The 22,474-nt window shown below is 55.0% G+C and overlaps 5 protein-coding genes across 5 annotated transcripts; 3 read left to right on the forward strand and 2 right to left on the reverse strand.

Annotated features, from left to right (window-relative positions):
* Positions 1 to 1,014: 1,014 nt before the first annotated feature.
* EsH8_V_000792 (uncharacterized protein) lies at positions 1,015 to 4,095 on the forward strand (the record flags this gene model as incomplete). Its single annotated transcript, XM_083273308.1, has 3 exons — positions 1,015 to 1,060; positions 1,223 to 1,366; positions 1,427 to 4,095. 3 exons carry the CDS (start codon positions 1,015 to 1,017, stop codon positions 4,093 to 4,095), a joined length of 2,859 nt encoding a protein of 952 aa, XP_083126023.1.
* A 1,326-nt stretch (positions 4,096 to 5,421) lies between these two features.
* On the reverse strand, positions 5,422 to 8,283 carry EsH8_V_000793 (uncharacterized protein; the record flags this gene model as incomplete). Its single annotated transcript, XM_083273309.1, has 2 exons — positions 5,422 to 6,807; positions 6,895 to 8,283. 2 exons carry the CDS (start codon positions 8,281 to 8,283, stop codon positions 5,422 to 5,424), a joined length of 2,775 nt encoding a protein of 924 aa, XP_083126024.1.
* Positions 8,284 to 9,486: 1,203 nt separating this feature from the next.
* On the forward strand, positions 9,487 to 10,539 carry EsH8_V_000794 (coatomer subunit epsilon; the record flags this gene model as incomplete). The annotated part of the gene is made up of 4 exons (XM_083273310.1): positions 9,487 to 9,880; positions 9,940 to 10,082; positions 10,131 to 10,369; positions 10,431 to 10,539. 4 exons carry the CDS (start codon positions 9,487 to 9,489, stop codon positions 10,537 to 10,539), a joined length of 885 nt encoding a protein of 294 aa, XP_083126025.1.
* Positions 10,540 to 13,380: 2,841 nt separating this feature from the next.
* Positions 13,381 to 14,425, forward strand: EsH8_V_000795 (uncharacterized protein; the record flags this gene model as incomplete). Its single annotated transcript, XM_083273311.1, has 2 exons — positions 13,381 to 13,480; positions 13,554 to 14,425. 2 exons carry the CDS (start codon positions 13,381 to 13,383, stop codon positions 14,423 to 14,425), a joined length of 972 nt encoding a protein of 323 aa, XP_083126026.1.
* A 1,226-nt stretch (positions 14,426 to 15,651) lies between these two features.
* EsH8_V_000796 (uncharacterized protein) lies at positions 15,652 to 18,255 on the reverse strand (the record flags this gene model as incomplete). The annotated part of the gene is made up of 3 exons (XM_083273312.1): positions 15,652 to 16,307; positions 16,371 to 17,146; positions 17,207 to 18,255. The coding sequence occupies 3 exons, from the start codon at positions 18,253 to 18,255 to the stop codon at positions 15,652 to 15,654; spliced, it is 2,481 nt and encodes an 826-aa protein (XP_083126027.1).
* Positions 18,256 to 22,474: the final 4,219 nt, after the last annotated feature.

Below are 22,474 nucleotides of genomic sequence, written 5' to 3' on the forward strand. Positions count from 1 at the left end.
CGTCCGACCCCTTGGCCCTGTGCATCCTCGTATCCCCCTACCTTACCTTCGGTACCCCACAGAAGAAAAGCACCAAGACACTCACGCACACCTCTCTCGTATTGTGGACTGGGCCGACGGCCTGGGGCCGCCTGCACTCTAGGCTGGGCTTGTTCGGTTTGGGCCTCCTACTGCCACCAGCTCTCCCACGGACAACGGACAATATCCTCGACAACGACGTGGTTTCGAGGTCCGATACGTTGTACCCCGGCCAAAAATACTGCAAGGTGTGCATGTGCAGGTGCAGCGGGACGGCGGTACAGCGGCTCCTGGACCACCATCTCACCTTTTCGTCTGTCCTCCACAGCATCCTCAGCGGCGTCTATGCGTCTTGCCTCTGCGGCGCAATGATCCAATAGCGTCCCTCCACGCCAATTCAGCGTCCCCCAATCACATCCCACAACACCAGCCTAGAGCAACTTCCAACCTCTCCAGCTTGCTTGCTTTGACCAACGACCCGTTTACAACCACTTGCCACATTGCCGGCAGTCAGCTCCTCAGCCCAACAACACCGAGCCGAAGATCCAAAGAAGAAATATTTTCCCGGGAGTAGGATCTTCTCGCACTCACCTCGTCGTCTACACCCATCGAACAAAGAACCACCTTTGGAGGCCCATCGTCGAAAATTCGAATCTCGACCCATCCATCCATCCACCACCAGCCCCCCCCCCTGGTCGCAACCATCTCACCTTCGCCCTCGCCCTTTCTTCCTCCTCACCTCATCCGCCCCAGCACCTACCTGCCTACCTGGTCCCAGCTGCCGAACAACTGACAATCCCTGGCCGCTGCCACTTTTTCTCGCTTCGATAGCACATCTCCGTCGCCCCCCCTCCCCGTTGTCGCACTCAAGTCCAGCCCAGCACAGCACAGGCTGCCCTGCCAGCAACTCGTCTCCTATGTATTGATCCCGTCACAACTCTTCCTCTCCAGCAAACGCCACCCGCATCTGTCGCGGCGCCTGGCTTCGTCGGCATCATGGCTGCTCCAAAGCCAGAAGTTGGCGATACTCTTTTAGTCATACGTAAGTCCATTCATTCATCCCTACGCTATCCATGGCTGAGCCCGCTTGCCGTGCCGGGCTTGTCCCGCTCGTCGTACTCGCGTCATGCAACCTCGTCTCCCCGCCTTCGGCACTTTCTGCCCTCTTATCCACGTTCTTTGAGCTTACTTTCGCTTTCTGCAGATGACTTCATCGCCCGCAGCTCCGACGAATTGAGTTTGACCAAAGGCGACCGAGTCGAGTTGATAGAGCGAGATGATGAATTTGGCGATGGCTGGTTCTTGGGCAAGCATCTGGTGAACGGGAACAGCGGCCTGTTTCCCGAAGGTACGTTCGGTCGCTATCCAGCGTCTACAAGCGACGTGCAACTCATTCTCCCTGCTCCAGTCTACACCAGGCCAGCCCCGACGGTGGCTCCAGCGAACAACTTTTCCAAACCTCTAGCAACACTACCCGAGGTGGTAAACGAATCCAAGCAAACAAACACTACCGCCTCGATCGATAACGAGATTACTGCCCCCGCCGCTCCACCCGTGTCCACGCCACCACCCGAGACGACCGCTCCAAACACACCAATTACCCTCCCGCTGAATAGCGTCAAGCAAGAGACTTCTCCGATCGAGAATGCGCCGCCGACCACGAACCCGCCATTGAGCTCTCTGAACCGTCTCAACACCAATCAAGAGCATGTACTGAGCGAAACCCTCAATGTAATCGACGAGCACATAACCGATCTACGCTCTACGCCCAGCACCGGCGCATTGCGCGCCCCTCCCACCGATTCCGGCAGTGAGTACAGCGCCCAGCTTGACCCGCGAATGTCATACATCCATGGAGAAGAGACAGACGAGGAGGAGGAGGGCATGCACAGCCGTTCAGAAGTCGAGGCGTGGTCACCGGATCAGGTTGCCGAGTACCTGTTCACAGTTGGTGTCGAGAAATCGCACTGCGAGGTCTTCCGAGACCAAGAGATTACCGGCGAAGTCCTTTTGGGCATGGACCAGAGCTCCCTGTTCATCAAGGCCTTCGAACTAGGTTCCGTCGGCAGGCGACTCAAGACATGGCAGAAGATCAAGTCTCTGCAGGATGAGTGCAACAACATGGGGATCGCGACCAGGCGGACCACCCAGACGTATGGCAGCGAAGTGGGCTCGGAAGACGCGAGACGGTCACGAAGCAGAGCGGACACTCTGACCAGCTCATTACCAAGGATGACACCGGTGGACGACAGAGCCATGTCCTTTTCCAGCAAACGCCTCTCCTTCTCACAAACGCCCAAGTTGGATACCATGTCCATCGTATCGCCGGTTTCCCCGATTGCCGACAGCCCAACCCGACCGTCTCACGTGAAACGACCTTCGGCAGCTTCGGTCAGGGATCTGCATCATTCTCGCCGGCATTCATCATCCACCGACTTCCGTTTGACGGGAACGCCAATGGCCGCTGCGGTAGTACCAAAGCTGGCCACGAGTGGAACGTTTCCTCAGACTGATGGCGCTCATAAAAAGCAAGCTTCGTTCGACAGGAACTGGACCCTCGGCGGCGCCTCACAAAGACCCATCTCTTCCACAGGGCTTCAAGACATAATGCAGCAATCTGGTCTCCACGTCCCGGAGTCCGCCATCGACACGGACCGTGGGTATTTCAGCGGGACTGAGGTGGACGGTCGCCGCCGGAACGTGCTTAAGAAGCGTGACAGCAACGCGAGCCACACGAGGAAGAACAGCTACGCCGAGGAGCAAAGAGTACGCAGCGCCACAGCCATCTCGAGACACTCCAGGCTCGGAAGCATCGAGTCGAACCGGGACAGCATTGGCTCCCCGGCAGCGCAGAAGTACTACGGCCTGCAGTCCACCGCCCATAAGAGATCCGCCTCAACAAGCACCACCCAATCCGCACGACCAGTGCCACCAGTCAAGGACGTTGGAGCTCCTAGTGTCACGAAGCTGGAGGGCTCGGTCCGTGCCTCACCAATCATGCAGTCTGCAGCGTCACGCCAAGGCATCCACGCCGATTGGCTTTCCGCTGTAGTCAAGCCGTCAGTGAAGCTCACCGGACTGCGGGCCATTTCTGATTCAGTATCGGGGGACCGCCACAAGATGGCCTCACCAATGGACTCGCCCCTCAAAGACTCGCCTCTTCCTTCGCCCGCCAGAACCGGATCGAGTACGCCTTCTGCTGGTCCCAGCTTTGAACTCGATTCGCCCGACACGGCAAAGAGCCCCAGCACCGCGACCACCGTGGCTAGCAAAGGCAGTAGAAAGAAGGGCAAGAAGGAGACTAGCGCCTACCAGCGTGGCCTACTGAAGGTTAGCCCAGCAGAGGCCGTGAAGGATGCCGACTACAGTGGTTGGATGAGGAAGAAGAGTTCCAACCTCATGACGACCTGGAAACCACGGTTGTTTGTGCTCAAAGGCCGCCGACTGGCATACTACTATTCAGAGAACGACGACCAGGAAAAGGGACTCATCGATATCTCTTTCCACCGAGTTCTGCCAGCAGACAACGAACAACTGACTGGCCTCCACGCCAAGCTTACTGGTGCGGCAACGCCTACTGCACGCGGTGCGGACTCGTCGGCCGAGAAGGGAGACGATGCCATGTTCATCTTCAAGCTCGTCCCACCACGCGCGGGTCTATCTCGTGCTGTCAACTTTACGAAACCAACCGTTCACTACTTTGCCGTGCCCAACCTCAAGTCAGGAAGACTGTGGATGGCAGCCCTCATGAAGGCCACCATTGACCGAGACGATACTCAAGCGATAACAACGACGTATCAGCAAAAAACCATCTCCCTAGCCAAGGCTAGACAAATGCGACACCGCCCTCCTGCGTTGATGAACCTCGAAGAGAGTCAAGAGGAGGAGAGGAAGAAGTTGCGGGAGGCAAAGAAGAATGCAGACTCTCTCGGTATCACATTTGGTGAGACCGACAGTGGAGTTGCCGGCATGGAGAAGCCAAACTTCCCCAAGGTCGAGAGTGCGAACCCGCGGAAGTTGGCTTTTGATTCGGAAAACAATGGCACCCCCGGTGCGCCACCACCGCAGAGTGCTTAGGAATGCGAGCCTTGCAAGCGTGTTTGCCGTGCCTAATTCGGCCCCCCCCCTTTCCTACCTTTCTTGTACCATGGAACTTTCTATATATACTTTTGTCATGTATGAGGGACAGGAATCCCGCATAGGGGGGGCGTATCTGGGATTGCTTGAGAAGAGCCGAGAGATCCACCGAGGAGGAGGGCGCTGGGATCCGGGCATACGAGCGAATAATTTCACACCAGAGTGATTCCCTTTGTCTTTTTTTTTTTTCTTCGCTGTTTTCCATTTTTCTCCCTGTGGCTGATAAGTCACACTGCCGAGGGTCACGACTCTGCGGCAGCGCAGCATGAGGCTGTACATACGCGGGAATAGGAGGCCTTGGAAGATTTGGAGGAGACTTTACGTGCACTAGAGGCAACGCTGATGAACGGAGTTAGCATGATGTCCTTTGCTCCCCCACGAGGGCTGGTAGCCATGGATAGGGGGTGATAATCGAACCAATTTCCTGAACTTGAATGCTACATAATTGGTATGTCGTTTTGTAATGTGATGCAATGCTCTCATAAGTCAAAACAATGTTACTTCCCTCCCCCCGGCCCAAGTCTAAACGAGAAGCCTCAAATCCTCTTTTAGGACGTAGATATGCCGGCAACTGGCAACAATCAATGTACCCCATAAGCCAAGAGGGGGGCTCTTGTCCATGTCACCTCAGACATGAGCTGTAATACGGTTTGAGGGTTTTTGATGGTTATTGAGCGATCTCGGGTGCCTAGCTAGCTAGCCTATCTGTCTGGTCTGGTTTGGTTCTCCGCGCCTATGGCCGGGTATCTCTTACATACAAACGCAAGCCAGCGGGAAACATGCTGCGACTAATTTGGCTTCCTCTTTGTTTTCCTTGGTGGATTGTGGCGATGAGTTGACTGCCTTTCTTCTTCGTTTTTCCTCCTCCAAAGGGGCCAAACAACAAAAAAGGGGGCCGGGGATTCCAACCCATCCGAATACTCCAACAACAAAAATTGAGCAAGGGGAAGGAGGGATTCCTTCCTCCAAAGCGAACTCGTTGTTTATACTCTGACAAGAAGAATTGAGTGAAAAGTGGAGAAAAAGGAAAAAGGAGAAAAGAAAAGGAAACACGAGAAAGGTTCAGGTATCCATCCCCCTTGGTTTTTTCAAGGGGGGGGTTACGCAAACGTCTCAAAACACCAGAAGTAGTAGAGGTAGAGAGTTCCATTCCAAGCAATCCACCCCCCTTTTCCTTTGAACTTGGAAAGCCCAAGGAGCAGTGAACCTGTCATCTTCGCAAAGAAAATCGATAGCAACGATATTCGGTTGTTGGTTGCCGCTTGCTCAGAACCAGTCGGCGTCGTAGCCAGGAGCAGGGCTCTCTGGGGCCTTCGAGGAAGGGGGCGCCGTGGCGGCGCGCTGGAAGCGGCGGTGCTTGCGGAGGCTCTGGACTGCGGCTTCCTCGGCGCTGTGTCTGCTGCTGCCAATGCCACTGCCACTGCCGGGAGCGGCGGGGGCAGGACGGGTGGGGCATGGGGGCGCGGTGGTTCCCTGCTCCGGGCCTGGAGGGTTAGGGTAGCCGGCGGGAGGGGAAGGGTACTCCGCCTCGGACATGCCGTAGCCCGCGAGGACCTGGCGGCGCTGGTCGTGGGTAAGAGCAACGGGGACCATGGTGTCCGGGAGGGGGCGGTGGTTCGACTTCTGGTAGGCGTAGCCGTAGGAGAGAGCCTCTTCGTGGTAGTTGGGGTCGTTCCAGGGCTGGTCCTGCTGCTGCTGGGTGCCGTTGCCGGTGCTGGTACCGGTAGGGCCCGAGCTGGTGTAGATGTGGTCGTTCTCTTCGGCGAAGAAGTCGTCCAGCTCATCCATCTTCTCGCCCGTGGTCTTGTGTCGGTGCGAATAGGCCGGAGTGGGAGGAAGGATCGTGCCGCTGAAGTGGGCGGTGGGCTGCTGGTGGGCGCCGACGACCACGGTCTGGGAAATGATTCTCGAGGAGGCAAGATTAGTCTTGGGGATGACGGTGCCAGTCTTTGCAGGCTGTACCTGCTTCTTCTCGGGGGACTCATGGGTGAAGTCGTCGTAGACATCTTGGATCAGGTCCTGGTACTCGCGCGCGGTGTAGTTCTGGCGGACACCGCTGCTAAGCTGAGTGGTAGGGGCAATGCCTTTCTCGCCGACGGGTTCAGTAGACTCCTCTGGGTCGTCGACAAAATCGTATTTGTTCTTGCCGCGAGCGTGCTGGGTCTTGGGCCGGCTGAAGTTGACGGGGGCGGCCTTCGGATTGGTCTGGCTACCGCCAGAGCCGCTGCTCTCCTTGACGCCTTCGTTACCAAATTCAACGCCGAGAGTCTTATTGGTGTTCGACTGAAGAGCACCCGGGGCCAGAGGATTCTTGATTTGAACGGTGCCCTTGACATCAGTGGAGTTGCCACCAACGGCGGGCTGCTTCGTGCGAGAAGGGATCCGAAGAGGGGCAGGCTTTAGCGTATGACACGCGATGGAGCGCGCGGCATAAGCCGCCTCGTCGAAATTGGGAGCCGCATGCTTCTTCTGCTGCTGCTGCTGCTTGCCGAAGCTAGGGACGATGTCCTCCTTCTTGACGTTGGTGGCGAATATGTCTCGAATGGGCTTCGTATTTTCGAGACTGACGATCTTGCCCTCTGCGTGAGCAGCGTTGACACGCTTGTGGGCGCGTTTGTTGAGCTCGTCCTTTTTCTTCAGTGTGGCCTCCGCCTTGGCTTCTTTTACGGACTCGGTGTCTGATAGCTCCGAGTCTGAGATGTGGAGGTAGGCTCGCACGCCTCCCTAGAACGTGTCGACCTCCTTGGGATCTCGCTGGATAAAGGTAAAGGACTCTTCGCCGTCGGTGCCCTGTTGAGTGTGTTGCTTGGTAATCGGCTGGGCAGCTGGCTGGGCGACCGGCTGAACAGGAACAGGTTGAGGAGTGGGCTGAAGATACTTCTCTAGATAGAACGGATCTCCGCAAGAAGAAGAGGTGCTGTCATCATCGCACTCGGCCGACTCATCAGTAAGGGTCTTATCATTGTCGACCTTTTCCAGGGCATCGTGGCAATTGTCAGAAGGCAACTGCATTTGCTGAGAAGCTTCCGGTTTGGTCACCTCAAGAGACTCATTTTTGGGCTTCGTGGCAACGTTACATTCGATAGCGGCGGGCTTGTCAGGATCAGGAAGAGACCTGTAGTAGTCGATCTTGGCAAAGATGTCGGGATACTTCTCACGGAGGGATGGTTCCTTCTTAGCTGGCTGCTGAGGAGCCGAAGACTGGGCAGCCTGAGGAGCGTTTGCGGCCGAATCATCTCGCTTGGCTACCTTTTGAGCTTTCTTGTTCGCCTTCTTCTGGGCCTTCTTTTCGGCTCTGCGCGAGGCTTTGGTGCTAATGTTGCCGGCCTCTCTCTGGGCTGCTTGGTTAGACGTTTCTCCACTCTTGAGCGCCTGGGCGGCTTCCTTCTTCAGACGCTCTTCCTTTGCAGACGGGTAGAGCTCTTCGAACGAGTCCTGCATCGAAGCCAGTTTGTTCCAAAGCTCGATCTTGGCAGCCTTCACCATGGACTTGCCCTCGTCCTCCTCGAGGGGAAGGACCTTCACCTTCTCATTGATGTGCTTCGGGGGGACGAAGTCGTCCAGGCATCGAGCAAGGGGCACGGTCTTGAAGAACTCCTGCATCTTTAGAAACTCAAGGTCAGTCTCATCTGTGGTAGAATCCTCATGGCTGGGCTTAGAAGCTTGGCCAAGCAGGAGCGAATCGGCGGCCGTGTCAGTAGATGAGTCGAACGAAGCCTTTCCCTTGCACTTGTCAGCGACGGGCGAAGAAGGAGGATGACCTTCATGTTCGGCCATCTTGTCGGATTTTTCAGGTGTGCTCCCGGCGCCCTCGAATTTTGCAACTATAGCCTTGACGGAAGACGCAGCAGATACCTGACGGTCGCGAGTTGTAGGAGAGGGTAAGCCAGGAATGACGTCCCGCTTGCGATGGACGATGCTCTTGCTCTCTGGAAGAGGAGGGAGTGTTTTGTGGTCGGTTCCAGAATCAGATTCTTCCTGACGAAAAAAGGAGGAAGCTTTGCGGCCAAGATTGGCGGAAAAGCTATCGGGGAAGCGGGCAACAGGGCGCTTTCGATCGAGGACACTGGGCTCCGGGCTGCCTCCGGGCTTCTCGGAGCCGCTCTCACGCGGGTCGAGCGGATTCATCGCCAGGACGACCTATAAGATGGTAAAGTGCGTGTTGGTTTCTTCACGGTGAGGAGGGCGCTTTTTCGAAGAATATGAAAGCAACTGTGGTGAGTGAGACGATAGTGAATGCGACAGAATGGGAAGATAGCAACGTGAGTGATGAACGTGATGAATAGGGTATGCGACGAAAGAATAATTCTCAGAATAGAGAACAGCAGGAGAACAGAAAAAATCACTTCCGTCAAAGAGTTGTTGAGCTTAGAGGCGTATTGTGGGCGTGAATATTGGGCACGAGTTGTGCCTACCATTTGTGGCAGGCGCAATAAGGTATTGCCATAGTTTTTCCATTGGTCCTTGTTGTATCTGTTGTATTCTCCTTGTTATATTCTCTATGGTATTCTAGAGTCTGTTGGATCGGACTTATCGTTTGAATACTCAACATGGCGGTTGATCGACCTGTCATGATCACACCCCTGAATGTCATAAGCACTGTAATCATATACGTCACGCTCCAGGGGACTTAATAACATCAGCTTGGTTCAGGGATGTTTACTCTGTGTCAGTTTCTAGAAGCTGTCTTTGAAAGTTAGAAGACGGCCTCTGATATCTGCTCTTCTCCATCTTGGATTAGAGAGAAATGACACTGCGATTTTCGAGCCAAACCAGCGTCTGGACGCTCTAATGAGCACAGCTGAGTTGCTGTAACTTTACAGCATAAAAGCCATACTCGAGGTACGTCTCTGGTATACCGTCGTTGGGCTACTCGGCCAATGGATTACTTAGTGTTGGTGCATGTATAAATAGATCGGGGAGGGCAAGGCAATAGGACAGGAATATCCACGATTGTTTGACACAGTTCCAGGAATTAAATGGCAAGTTGGATTACTTCAGTGCAAAGAAACCATATCAAAAAAAACCGGAAGATTCTCAATGGTATGAAATATATTCGTCCAAGCTACCTATGTACAAAAGGTATATGAGTTTGAGAGTTGGCGATCATATATCATACAGTGAAGTTTGCGTGGTGTCGTTGCTGTTCCTGGAGGTCGCAGTGCACAGACCATATCAAGACCCACCTTCCCGACCGGCATCCTCCGTGTCTTCTCAGGGTTCCACGTTGCTCAAAGTCCGCCCCACACCAGTTAAGTGGTCAGGAACACATCGCAGCTGGCTGTCATTTGGCTTCAATCATCAACGACAACACCTAACGAAACCGTCAACATGGATCCCTACTCTGCCGAAGGCGAATTGATCAACATCCACAACTACTTCCACCAGGGCCAGTACCAGGAGGTCATCGACTACGACACCTCGTCCCTGTCTCCTGAAAATGCGCTCCCCGCCCGAGTCCTAGCTCTCCGAGCCCGCGTGGCCCTTGGCCAGGCCGAAGATGTCATCGCCGACGTGCAGGGAGAGAAGGAGCCCGAATTGATTGCTCTTGGTGCCCTCGCCGAGAGCGCGCTTGGAAAGACGGATTCTGCCGTGAAGACGATCGAGAAGCTCGCCGCGTCCGAGGGAGAGAACACCACGGTTCAGATTGTCGGAGGCACAGTCCTGCAGGCTGCAGGAAAGTCGGAGGAGGCGCTTGCGCTGTTATCACAGCACCAGGGAAGCCGTACGTTGGGAAGGTCTATGTATACCATGAGATGACTTGTGCTGACCTCTGGTTCGCAGTCGATGCCGTTGCCCTGATCGTTCAGATCCACCTGCAACAGAACCGGAACGACCTCGCCCTCAAGGAGGTTACCGCTGCCAGAAGATGGGCACAGGACAGTCTGCTCGTCAATGTGGCCGAGTCATGGGTTGGTCTGCGACAGGTATGGAACATGCACTGCTGGTAGAGGGGCGATACTAAGAGAAAGCAGGGCGGAGACAAGTACCAACAGGCATTTTACGTGTTCGAGGAGCTTGCGCAGGCGCCGGCAACATCGTCCGTCGCGACACTCGTTTCCCAGGCCGTCGCTGAGCTGCACCTTGGACGGACAGAGGAGGCGCAGGCTGCATTGGATCAGGCCCTCGCGAAGGACTCTAGCTACGCTTCGGCCATTGCTAACTTGCTGGTTTTGACGGTTATTGAGGGCAAGGACTCCAACGAGCTCACGGAGTAAGTTCCGGCGTCCTTTGCAGAAATGTGTTGAGACGAATGGCTGACCACATGAACACAGAAAACTGAAGGCGGCAGACCCCAAGCACCAGTTCCTCGTGGACCTGGAGGAGAAGAGTGCGCTGTTCGACAAGGCGGCGACCAAGTACAGCGCCAAGGTGTCGGCATAGGCTGTAGAGTGATGTACTGCTGATGAGGCATAATGTTAGGCGTACGGTTTAGAGGCACTCAAATGGATACAACGGCTCGGAAAAGCGCAACGAGACCACCCGAATTACTACATTCCGCTTGAAGATGCCCATCCCTATCCTCGTTGTCCAAGAAGTCGGTTCTTTGGCCAGATACGCGCCACCCGCCAGTGATCAGCAGGGCTCGAATGGCCCATTGTTTCGTCGGCCTCACCTGGCCACCCCTGAGTTCCGGGGCGTGCATGATACGCTCCGGGGGAGTGGGGGGTTGGCCGGCTTCGGCAGGCCGGTGGACCAAGCTCGCCCGAGTGAACGGATCGGTGGCTTTGGAAGGCGGCAGATTGACATCATGACCTTCCTAATCCTTCACTAGCACTAAGCGCCGATTTGCGTGACGATCTCTGCTCGAGTCAGGGTTCGCTCTCACAACAGAAAGTCCGATATCGTGAGCGGACATCGTTGGCCATGGCCTAACTATCGGGCTTCCAAATGGGCATGCGGTCTAAGATTCTTGCCGACGGAGCGAGTCTTCCGGCGGGGGTTGTTTAGGGCGACGAAGGGCAGTCCTATGTTGCCACCATGTTTCTCGGCGCACAACGTCGGCTTTTGTTTAACCGGTCTGGCCTTGTGGACACCGAAGCATCGAGGGATACTCAAGGACTACCAAATAATACGCAGGGCTCGAAGGACTAGGGAACAGAGGCGGCACAATGCATGCAGCTGTTTAATTGTAACATGATGATGGTCAACGAGGGGCTTCAACAACCCCGCAAACACATGCAAATATCCCTTCAGAGATGCAGAGGGTGCCTTGTTCGTCATCGCGCACGATAAGTTAACATTGGTATCCAGGGCTCAGCGGTGACAAAACCACGGTTGACGACGAAGTGTTTGATGCAGTGAGGGTCAGCGATAAGACGCCCTCGATATGGCATATGGGCTCCCACTGGTCCGGTTTAATTCCCGCGCAACGCACCTCCGTGTGTTCACCGCCATACCGACATAGATCTCCAACGACTAAAGGATGCTGCTCACGCAACCGCATGTCATGGCATGGCAAGGCAGTCTCTGAAGCCCAGCCATGCGTCAGACGAATAGCAAACCCGGACGGCTGCAGATGGGATGGAATCCATTGGAGGCTCACTTCTTGGCTTCAGTGTGCCCGCTTTCGATTGTTTCGATCTAGGCCTCAAGCCCCTTTGATAATGCATATGCACGACTCCACGGGCTCTGGGCTAGACAGGCTGGAGTGCAGGAAAAGCGACGGCGACACAGGTAGCTAAGCCAAGCCTGCAGCGCATCGCGTTACTTTGCGACATGGTAACTTGGCTAGCGCGCACATTGTTGAAGGTACTATGTAAATGCACGTAAACTGCAGATAGGACCAGCAAGAACGATGCCCCACCAAGAAGGAAATGACATCATAGCTCAAACCACCAAAATCTTCGGTTTCCTATCCTCCAACCAAATGCCACATGCTCCCAGGACGCCTTCCGCTGTGGGCAAGGAACGCCTGGGGCTTCCCATCCTTGCAGGCATCATGGAATTGGAGCACCAGCCCGGCTGGTGTATCCTCCATTTTAGAGACTTTTCTCCCCCCTTTGCTTGCTTGCTCACTCAGCTTGGCGCGCAGTGGGTGGGGTGGGAGTTTGGAAACTCCGCCCTCGGCGGCATTGTGTCGTCAGATCCAATCCCCCCCGTCTACAGATGCGTCCAGGGCCAGGCTTGACTGCGTCGTCCGGGGCTGGAATGTTCTGCCCCGTCGACTTTGGGAGGGACGGATGTACCGGTAGGTATCATGTTGCCTCCCGATCTCACTGCTGGACGAACCTAGGGGCCCGCTGGCCGAGGTATCGGATCCTTGCAGCGTCTATCGACCGTCTTTAGGTTTTCGCACATGTCGGAAACGGGGTTATCCGCTCATCTGTTTCCGATTACCAGCATCGAGAGGAAGTGTTTTATTTTTTCCTCCTAAAAAAAAACTCTGTAATTCCACAGGGCTTGGTCCGGGATGTTATGGGAAATCTCCTGACGATCAGAAGCGGCTCTGCGAGACTTTGGATCTTTGTGGGAAGCCCCGAGTGGCAGCCCGCCACATAGACAAGGCCTATTTGTCAAGGAGACTGCCGGCCGCCTTCCGTGATGGTGGGAGTGTGGCAACCTGCCTGACCATCAGTTTTGAGAGAGGAGGGCAAAGTCAACCAGTCATCATGGCGACCTGGCACGACCATCGTCGCGCTAAAAGCCCACCCGATTGGGTTTGGCTCGGAAAAGCCAGATGCTACGAGCCTGCGAGACGCCGTCATCGTAGTAGCGTCCTTTGGTGGCTGGAAGTCTGCAGTGCGCCCGTTGACGCCGTCCGAGTCGGCGCCACGGCCGCTTGCCATGGTACCTTAGCATCCCGGAAGCGGCTTTTCCACGAGCGGAGTCGTGGGCTGGCCTTGGCTTGGCTTCCTTTTCCTCCCATGGTCGTCTCCCATGCAGGTTGGCGCGCCGTGACGTCTCTCGTATTTTGCGGAGGGCTCGGGGAAAGGGGGTGTGAAACTACCTCTAGAGCGTCATCGTGAAAGCTGAATATGCGCTTTTTTCTTCTTTTCGCCGCTGCCGCTCTCGGGTCGGTCGAGAGTTCGGTGACGCTATTATAGCATTGGCTTTTCTATAAATCAGGACACCTCCCTAGGCAACTCTTCCGAGGCACATGCTAATAACTAGCATCCAAGCCTTTCGCAACAAGACTAGATAAAGTATTAACAAGCACGGCTCATCTTCGACACTTACACCACGTATCCACCCAAGAATCTCACGAATATCATCCTTACCACGATGCCTATCGCCATTTCTCCCTCCGCGGTCAAGGCCGCCGCGCAGTCTGGACTGCAGTCCCTCTCAGAAACCAAGAAGCGCAAGATCATCTGTTTCTCAGGTACGAGCGATCGACAGTCCTCCCGCCCCCTCCGTGGGGGTCCTCTTGCCACCCCACTAACAAAGAGATTTAGACTTTGATGGGACAATCTTCATGCAGGACACTGGCCACATCCTCTTCGACAACCATGGGTGCGGCTCCAAACAGCGCGAAATCCTCGACGAGCAGATCAAGACGGGCGAGCGATCCTTCCGCGACGTCTCCGAGGAGATGTGGGGTTCCCTCAACGTCCCCTTCGACGATGGCTTCGAGGTCATGGAGAAGACGCTCGAGATCGACCCGGCCTTCCAGGAGTTCCACAAGTTCTGCATCGACAATGAGATTCCCTTCAACGTCATCTCTGCCGGCCTCAAGCCCATTCTGAGGCGGGTTCTCGACACATTCCTGGGAGAGGACGCGTCGTCGCACATCGACATCGTTGCCAACGAGGCCGAGATCACCGACGACGGCTCCGCGTGGAAGCCCATCTGGCGCCACGACAACGAGCTCGGCCATGACAAGGCCCTCTCCATGGGCGAGGCGCGTGAGCAGGCCGAGATGGAGTGCGAGGACGGCACCATCCCGCTCATTGTCTTCATCGGCGACGGCGTCTCAGACCTCCCCGCCGCGCGCCAGGCCGACGTCCTCTTCGCCCGCAGGGGCCTGCGCCTCGAGGAGTACTGCGTCGAGAACTCCATCACCTACATCCCCTTTGATACCTTTGCCGACATCCAAAAGGAGATCCAGCGCATCCGGGAGGAGGACGAGAAGAAGACGGGCGGCAAGGGCATGCCCGCCGCCTTCAACCCGCGCGCCAACATGTGGAGGCGCATGTCGAGCAAGTCGGCCATCCCACGCATGGTGGCCATGTCGCCGCAGGAGGAGAAGATGTTCCTCTGGCCCGACGTCTTCAGCGTCGCATCGCCCAGCATCGAGAAGGCCATGGTGCCTCCCGTCTTTGCCTAGGTGGTGATGTTCAATATTTGGGGATCTTCTTTTCCATATTCCCATTTTATTTTCTCTTTTTCTTTGCTTTTTGGGCTAAGGGGGGTATATCCTCATGGAATTCATAGCGTGCGCGTGTGTATAACGAGGGGTTCAGATGGTATTCTGGGCGTTTTGGGTCGGGGTACAGGTTGGGAACCGGGTCGGGAGGGCTAGAAGGCCTTAAACTACAAATACATATCCTATATAGAAAGGATAAAGACAAGAAACCATGATTATCATCTTTATGAACGCAAAATCATCATGGAATTCCGTCCCATTTCATTGATGTGCTTCCTCTCCTCCAACGAGCACTGCGACTTTATCACACCTCGTGGACGAATCCAACTTCCGCGGGACAAGTTGCCAAATATGGTGTCTTTTGGTCGTCCTGCTGATTACGAAAAGAACGGCGAGACCAAGCCCATCTACACGAGTCTTTAGGACATGTACACAATCTCGACTCCTCTCTGACGCGGTGGAGCAGGTAGATGGATAGATAGCTCGGCGGAGTCGTCTAGGTTGAGATCGCATACACACCGGATCCGTATCGCCGACCAGGCAAGCCAAGTAGGCGACAGCATCACACATTCTCGATACGTTCGGGCAAAATGCAATAATCATCTTCTCGACTGTTGTTTCATTTCTCGCCGACCTCGTCCAGAGAGGTCCTGCTCTGCCTTCTAAATCTGCTTCCTGACCAACCGAGCAAAACACTAGGGTATAAAAAAGTAACTACGCGCACTCTATCCATCTCGTCGACTCTGTACCAGAAAGAAAAAAAAACAACGACATAATCATCAGTGAACCGGCCAGTTCCTTGTCCCAGCCATACCACACATCCAGAGTGCGTTTTGTCCCGCCGCCGCCGCAAAAAAGGCATCAACAAATATGCCCACACAAAAACACCGCGCCTATTAACACCTATTAACACCTATTAACACCATTAAAATGCTTCCCAGAACTCGCTTTTTGTTTCCCACCATCCCCTCCCAAAAAAAACCAACCAGAAAGATGCTCCAGGACACTTGACAGAGAAAGTGTACTGTCAAGTCCTGGATATGTACAAATTCGAGCAGAAACATGGGACGACGGAGCGTGGTTGGACCAAGCGACACGCGCCGAGCAAAGCAGAGGTCGTTAAACATAAATAATAAACAAAAAAATGGGTGACCAGAATCGGCGCCATTAAAAAAAGAGAGAACCGGCTAAGCGTAGCCCCGGTTCAGGTCCAGCACGCTCATGGGCAGGCTGGAGAACGTGGCGTGCGCAAAGGTGGTGGTGCGCTCGTGTCCGTCGACCACACCCCACCCAACGTGGCGGAACGCCGCGCCGATGTCCCTCGCGGGGCGGTGGCACCGCGCACTGATGACGGCGGAGCAGCTTCCGCCCCGAAGGACGAGGGGGTTGCCCGCCGACTCGCCATCCACGCTCGTCGGCGAGGGATCCGCGCGACGGAGGCCCATGCCGAGCACCAACCCGGCAATGGCGACAAGGATGGCGAGGAAGGCGAGTAGACCAACGCCGCTGAATCCAATGCCGTTGATGGAAGGGGGGGACTTTTCGTCCTTGGCGGCCTTGTGGAAGTCCACGGAGATCATGATGACGGCATTGCTCAGGACGAAGCCCGCGGCGGCGAAGAGGAGGAGGAGGAGCCAGGAGCAGGGGCGCGGAAGGGTGAGGTAGAGGCTCGTAGTCTGTACGCCGCGGGGACGGCCGGAGCTGACACGCAGGGGCAGCATGTTGCCTGGCAGCGCATATTGGCTCATCTCATGGGAGAGGAAATAGGACGACATGACGGCATTGGTGGAGAGGTAGAGGGCCGCCAGGAGGAGGTGAGGGAGGGCGGCGATGATGGCGACGCCTGCGCGAGCGCCTCCGTTCGGTATGGTATACATCTCATGAGGATGTGCGCTCCCAAACGCACTTAGGCTGGCTGCCGTGTCTTTGCTCAGAGAGACGGCGAGCGCCCCAGCCGCGAGGCCTGCGGGGGCAGCCCAGGTGATGAACCAGTACCCCCAAAGAGACAGGCCGGGGGTTTGGAACCAGAAATGCTCCCTGGAAACCCAATACTTTGCCTCGCGGTAACCCCAGCGGCCTTGCTTGACATCCTTCTTGTCGAGAAGGCAGATGCCGCGAGTGGTGTGGTCGGGCATGTTGATGAGGGATGCCAGGGCATCGCCAAGTGTGACGAGGGGCTCGAAACCTGTGAAGAAGTAGACGGCGCCGATGGCCGAAACGGAGACGAGGTTGAGGATGGCGATGACGCCCAGGAGGGAGCCGTTAAGGACCACTTGGCAAGACTCGGCAGAGTCTGGGCGAGCGAGGCAGTTCTCGACCGAAGAGCTGTTGATCTTGATTTCGGAGGGGTCGTCCTGGTTGATGAATGGGGAGAGGGACGATCCCGACTCCAGGGTCTGGACGAGCGAGTTGCTGGGCGCAACGACATCCGTCACCAGTACCACGGCGCTGAAGTCAGCCTGGAAGACGCCGCCAAACTGCTTCGCACACTCGACGTTCGTGAGTTTCGTCAGCTGGCCCCGGGAAGCCTGGTCCTGTAGGTCCAGGATATCGTTTCTCGAGAGGCCGGCGGCGTTGGTATCCGACGAATTGCTGAACTGGCCCGAGGCGAGAAAGTCCTGTGTGACGAAGGCTACCTGGTGGGCGTAGGCAGGCTGTGTTGTAAATATTACAGCATTATAACTGGGGTGAGAAGTTAGCAAAAATCCAACCAGAGAGACTCGGCAAAAAGTTTTCACGCACATTACTTGGGTGCTGACGGCCGCCAACATGATGATGGCCGTCATGACAACCCTCGGTTTCGAAATGAAACGCAGGTTTCTGAAAGATGGGATCCCGAAGTCGACCCATCGCCTCCCGTCGTGCGCCATCTCCATCTCGATGCGCGTGGGACTGCTCAATACTTGGAAGACGTAGTTGGCGGCGGCCAGAAGCACGATGGTGACGACGTTGATGGCGACAAAGAGTCCAATCTTGACCTGATCCGCCGTCGCGCAAGAGCCCTTGTAAATTTTGCTCTCGCCCCGAACCATCCCGACGACTACCAGGGCGAGGACCAAACACACGATTGCGACGATGAGGATTAAGAAGCCGATGATGATGTTCAATGCGATGCCTGCCCTCCAACCCGACTTCATCCTTTCGAACGTGCCCCCGCCTCCTCGCTTTTCGTTTTGTGGAGGAAGCATCCGTTCGAGATCTTCGACAGACCCGGTCGTTGACAGGGTGTTTGTGGTTACCTCGTCGTAGAGTCCTTGGGCGACATTATTCTCCGCCACGTGTGCTTCAAGATCCTCGGTGCTTTCCGTCTGTCTCTTCTGCTCCTCTCTCCGCCGCGCCATGGTCTCGGGCGTTTCTCCCCGGATGTAGTTGATAATGTAGTCGGGGACGATGTTCTCAAGTATGGTGGCTGTGGAGTTGCGCTTGCCCGGCGCCCATGTCGCCCTCCTTGGGTTTTCCTTGGGCTGGACGGTCTGAATTTCCCTGGGAGGAAAGCCCTGAGGATCGGGGAAACTGCCCGTGAAGCCGGTGAAGGGCCTCGATGAGGCGACGTCGGAAACGGAACTCTGGTGACGGAGAAAGGGCCATTGTACCGTTTGTCTGCTCACTTCACTTTGCCTCTGCTCGTTGGGCGGCCGCTCGCGAACTCTGTGGCTTGTGTCAGTTGGCGCGGAAGGGTTGAGGACGGGTCGGTCCCGGGCGAACCTTTCTATCCTCTCGACTTCGCCGTTGTCGTCCCAGACATATTTGTAGGACGGCCCATGATCTCTGGGCGGGATTACAACCTCCATGACCTCACGGAGGACAGCAGCGCAATACGGTTTGCGCGGCACATGGACATGAAGAGATTAGGAAGAAGAAGCAGGGTGACGATGTGTCAATATGGTTTAGGGGTTGTATGGTATAGTCCAAAGTCTGTCAGTGCAGGATAGGGCGATGAGCAAGGCCAAAAGAGTGTAGACACTTGCAAGCTTTCGTCTCGTCTAGAAGAGAAGACAAAACAGAATAGAGTTTTAGAGTGACGTGCAGCTGACACGTTTGGTGAAGGAGACGGAAGGAACAGACAAAAAAATCACCCATGACCGAGCGCATGGGTTTACGATCGTCTTGTATATGTCAGAGGGTTTGTCCGTCCGACCTCTCAGACGGTGGGCCTAGTGCGGGAGAGGCGGCCCTGACAAGGGCTCAGGTGGAGGGCCACCGATTATTGGGCTAAGGGCATAGCAGATCATGGGCAGGGGAGGGTCCCTGTCCTCGGGGGATTCGAGACTCGCGGGCTTTAACGGTGAGCCGCAGGGCATCGAGGACGACTGCCACCACTACCATGTACAGTGGGATGTCAAAAGTCTCAATACACTTAAGAAAATTTTACCTTGGAATAAACAGTAAGTATTAATTATAAGGTATTTTATAAAATTAAGTAAAAATTATAATTAAATACTTTACTATAATCTTTATATTTAAATATTGTTGCTTTTACTTTTTAAAGCTATAGAAAGCTAAAAACCTATAGTTAGAAATAAAGACTTTTTAGATTTTCTTATTATTATAATATAGATAGATTAAAATAATAATAAAAGGTCTAAATCTTAACTAAGCTTAGTAGAGAAATAATATAGCTACTTATACTTTATTATTTTTAAACAGTTTTATTTTTTTTTAACTTAGAAGTATTAGGAAACTAAGATATATAATGGAGGGATAATGGGGGCTTAAAGCAGCGTGTAATCAGGTGTATTGAGACTTTTGACATCCCACTGTAGCGGGATGGATGGGAGGGGGGAAGACATGGGCTGGATAATGCCCGAGGAGGAGGGAGGGGGGCGAGGAAGCCGGGGACACGACGACGAACCAAGGATGTTGGCCGCAGGTGCTTTGAGATGCAAGATGAGATGGCAGTCGGCGGGTGGTGAGCGACTCAGACATGTTCCCTTCCCTCTCGGCTGGATTGGATGGTAAAGAAGGGGCCGGAGCCAAGTTGCTGACCGTGCTGGAGAAAAGGGGTGGCTGAGCTTTGATGAGCTCTTGTTAGAGTCTGAGTCTAGGGCAGGCCAAAGACGCGATAATTTGGAAGAGGGCGACGGCGTACAGGTGGAGAGGGAGAGAGGAAGCATTGAAAACTTTGACGTTCGGCATCTGTTCGTGTCTGACAAAGTGTTCGTCCATTGAGGTTTATTTCACTTCATTTATTTCTTTGGACGCCTGGGGAGGGGGAAGAGAATCCGAAAATCGGTCAATGCCGGCTGTAACTGTCATTGACGATGCGCTTGAGCGTTTCTTCTCTCGGGGGAGAGACGAGGCAAAGCGGGTGGCTACTGCATGGGAGAGCGGCGATCCGGGCACTACCGGGCGGTTTACTGAGAGAACGTGGACCGACTTACGGCTGCTTTCACAGGGTTGGCAGTGCGACACCGCCAGTCCCTCTGTTTCAGACTCAACCTATACTGCATGTCTCGCTATTACTCCTATGCTGGCTCTGAGGAAGAGATGCAGCCAGGTGCCGGCGCGTCCTTGGAGGGAGGCCGCTGGGCGACATGGGACGTGGGAGTACCGGATGGAGTCGCACGTCTGCACAATCCTCTCCAGGGCTTACAGGGGGTTAAAGCACCTCAAACCCGCAACCTTACGGGCAGATCGCCGTAGATGGCTCGCCTCGTTACAGACCCCCCGGGCAACGATGGAGCCAATCAGAGGCGCCCATCCCCTGTGTCTTTTCCCTCTTTGGATTTTAGAGAGTCGATCAACCTGAGCTTGCAGCTCGCTCCATTTTTCCACATCCATACCGTTGTTCCCCAGTTCACCACCATCTAATTATCTCTCCCAACCAAATGCCATCCCGTTGTCGTCGTCGTCGTCGTCTTCGCCGGCGGCCTAAGTGGAGCGGTTCCCGGGCCCAGGAAGCCGGTCGACTACCGTTCCTCGAACCATCCCGACTATTGCTTACTAGGCGAAGACCAAAGCTGAACTAGGCCATCCATCCACAAAAGGGATGGGGATGGCGTCCCCTTTCCCCTTCCAAGTCAAGCCTCCTTGCACGCCCTTGAGCATGATCTGGTCCTTCCTGGCAGCACCCAGCAACGGCCTTGATCCTTCATGCAAAAAGACCACAAAAGGCACCAAAGCCTGGAACCCGGTTTGGCGCCTACCGAGTCTGCCATCCCTACGGCAAATCCCCCTCGGTCCCCTCCCCCCCTCTCTTTCTGACCGTGGCCATTCAGAGCTCCTCCGCCGGGAATGCGAAGGCTAGCGAGCACCACACGCTTCATGCGCCGGCACCGACATGCCTCCGCACCGGGGGGTCTGCCTGTTTCATGACCTTTGCTCAGGGGCCAGGAAACTGCGTAAAGATTAGGAAAACTGTCCGTCGAACCATATGTCGGCGCACCTATACCCATTGCCTCCGTCATCCCGGGACCGGGACTGATCGTTCTAGAAGCGCGCCTTTTCGGCCCTGCCCCTTCGCCCTTTGCACCTCCACAGCCTCACTCGCGCATTGAGTCTGTGACCAAAAGTCATTAAAGTCGATAAAAGATGGCCCTCCTCCCCCCCTCCTCAGCGAAGCCAAGACGAGCTGGATCCGTTTGGGGATCCCAAATTCAATTAAATGATCGCCCGCGAACAAACGCCAGTTTAGCGGGAGCGCGCACGTTCGCCGACGCCATGCTGCAATGGCATAGAGCTGCTTGCCTCTCTGTCAACCCTCAAATCTCCTCCTGTCTCCGCCGTCACCGCCGCCTCGGGTCATCTCCCCGAAGAGTGGGCTTTCTAGAAGGGGAATTCTTGGACATTCCCGGTCCCCCTTGCTAGAGCGTCGACGATCGCTCTCGCTGTCGAATTCGCAGAAGCACTCTATATCCGACCGCTGCTATCCGGGCCAACCCCCAACACTAAGAGAGCCTGCTTTCGTAGCCATCCACTAAGGAACGGTGACTCGCAAGCTACATTTCCACAAGTGACGACTCACCGGTGCAGTTTAATATCAAGATGACGAATATAGACGGCCAAGGCGTCAGTTGTTTCCTCGAGCTGCCAGTCTTGTGGCTAGTGGTCGCCTCTGAAACGACGGAACCGCCAAGTGCCCCCCGCGGGATCTGTTAAGCTGTGGCATGCCATATAGTAGTTGACAACTGGCAGCTGCATGTCGCGTTCGCCCACCTGAACGTTATGGTGCTACAGTGATGGCTCTCGCTAGTTTGATGACGAGTATGGTAGCCTACTTTTGGCATGCGACCAGGGCTGTCAGCTGATTGCATCTTGCGTTGACTGGTGAGCCGGTGGGATCTTGAGATGCATACAGCATTACAAGATATAGTGCGGCAACACGAGAGAACGCGCGCCCCTCCAACACGACCTCCGCCCAACCATTGCGCATTTATTGATGAATGTATGAACCCATGGGAAATATCAACCAACAGCGACGAAACAAAAGGAGTGGGGTTGCTGGATGCGAGCGAATGTAGTCGGTTGGGTATAATAAACCAAAAACGAAAAAGCAAGCAAAATGTTCCGAAACCGAGAATCGAACTCGGGGCTATGCCTAACCTCGCAAGTTCATGAGAGGGCATCATGTTGGCCACTACACCATATCGGATGTGGATGCTTTGATCGATAGTTGTGCCACCTAAGAGGGACAGCCTGCAGGCGTTAGCGTGTGAGAGTATATTGCTGCCACGCAACTCCACCTGCATGCGGTCTTCCACGTAGCCTATCATCTTCACTTGATTCAATGCCGTCCATAATTGTTTTTTCTCATTTGCCTTGGTAAGCAGGCAGTAACTTAGCAGCGGTCCAACCAGGTATTCACGGTATGCAGATACGATGACCAGCCACGGACCCTACAGTCCGCTTGCTCACACATTACAAATGCCAATGCTGACAATTCCTCAACACCGCTCTCAGGCAACATCGTGTGCGCCTTTGCCCATTTGCAATCGGAGCCTCGATTGACCTGTCAGCATTTCTCAGCCGCGCGAGGGCTCGTCTGAGATTCTGGAACGCTCGGAAACCCAC

This window comes from Colletotrichum jinshuiense, chromosome 5 (genome assembly GCF_051148585.1).
Source record: "Colletotrichum jinshuiense chromosome 5, complete sequence".
Classification (NCBI taxonomy): Eukaryota; Fungi; Ascomycota; class Sordariomycetes; order Glomerellales; family Glomerellaceae; genus Colletotrichum; species Colletotrichum jinshuiense.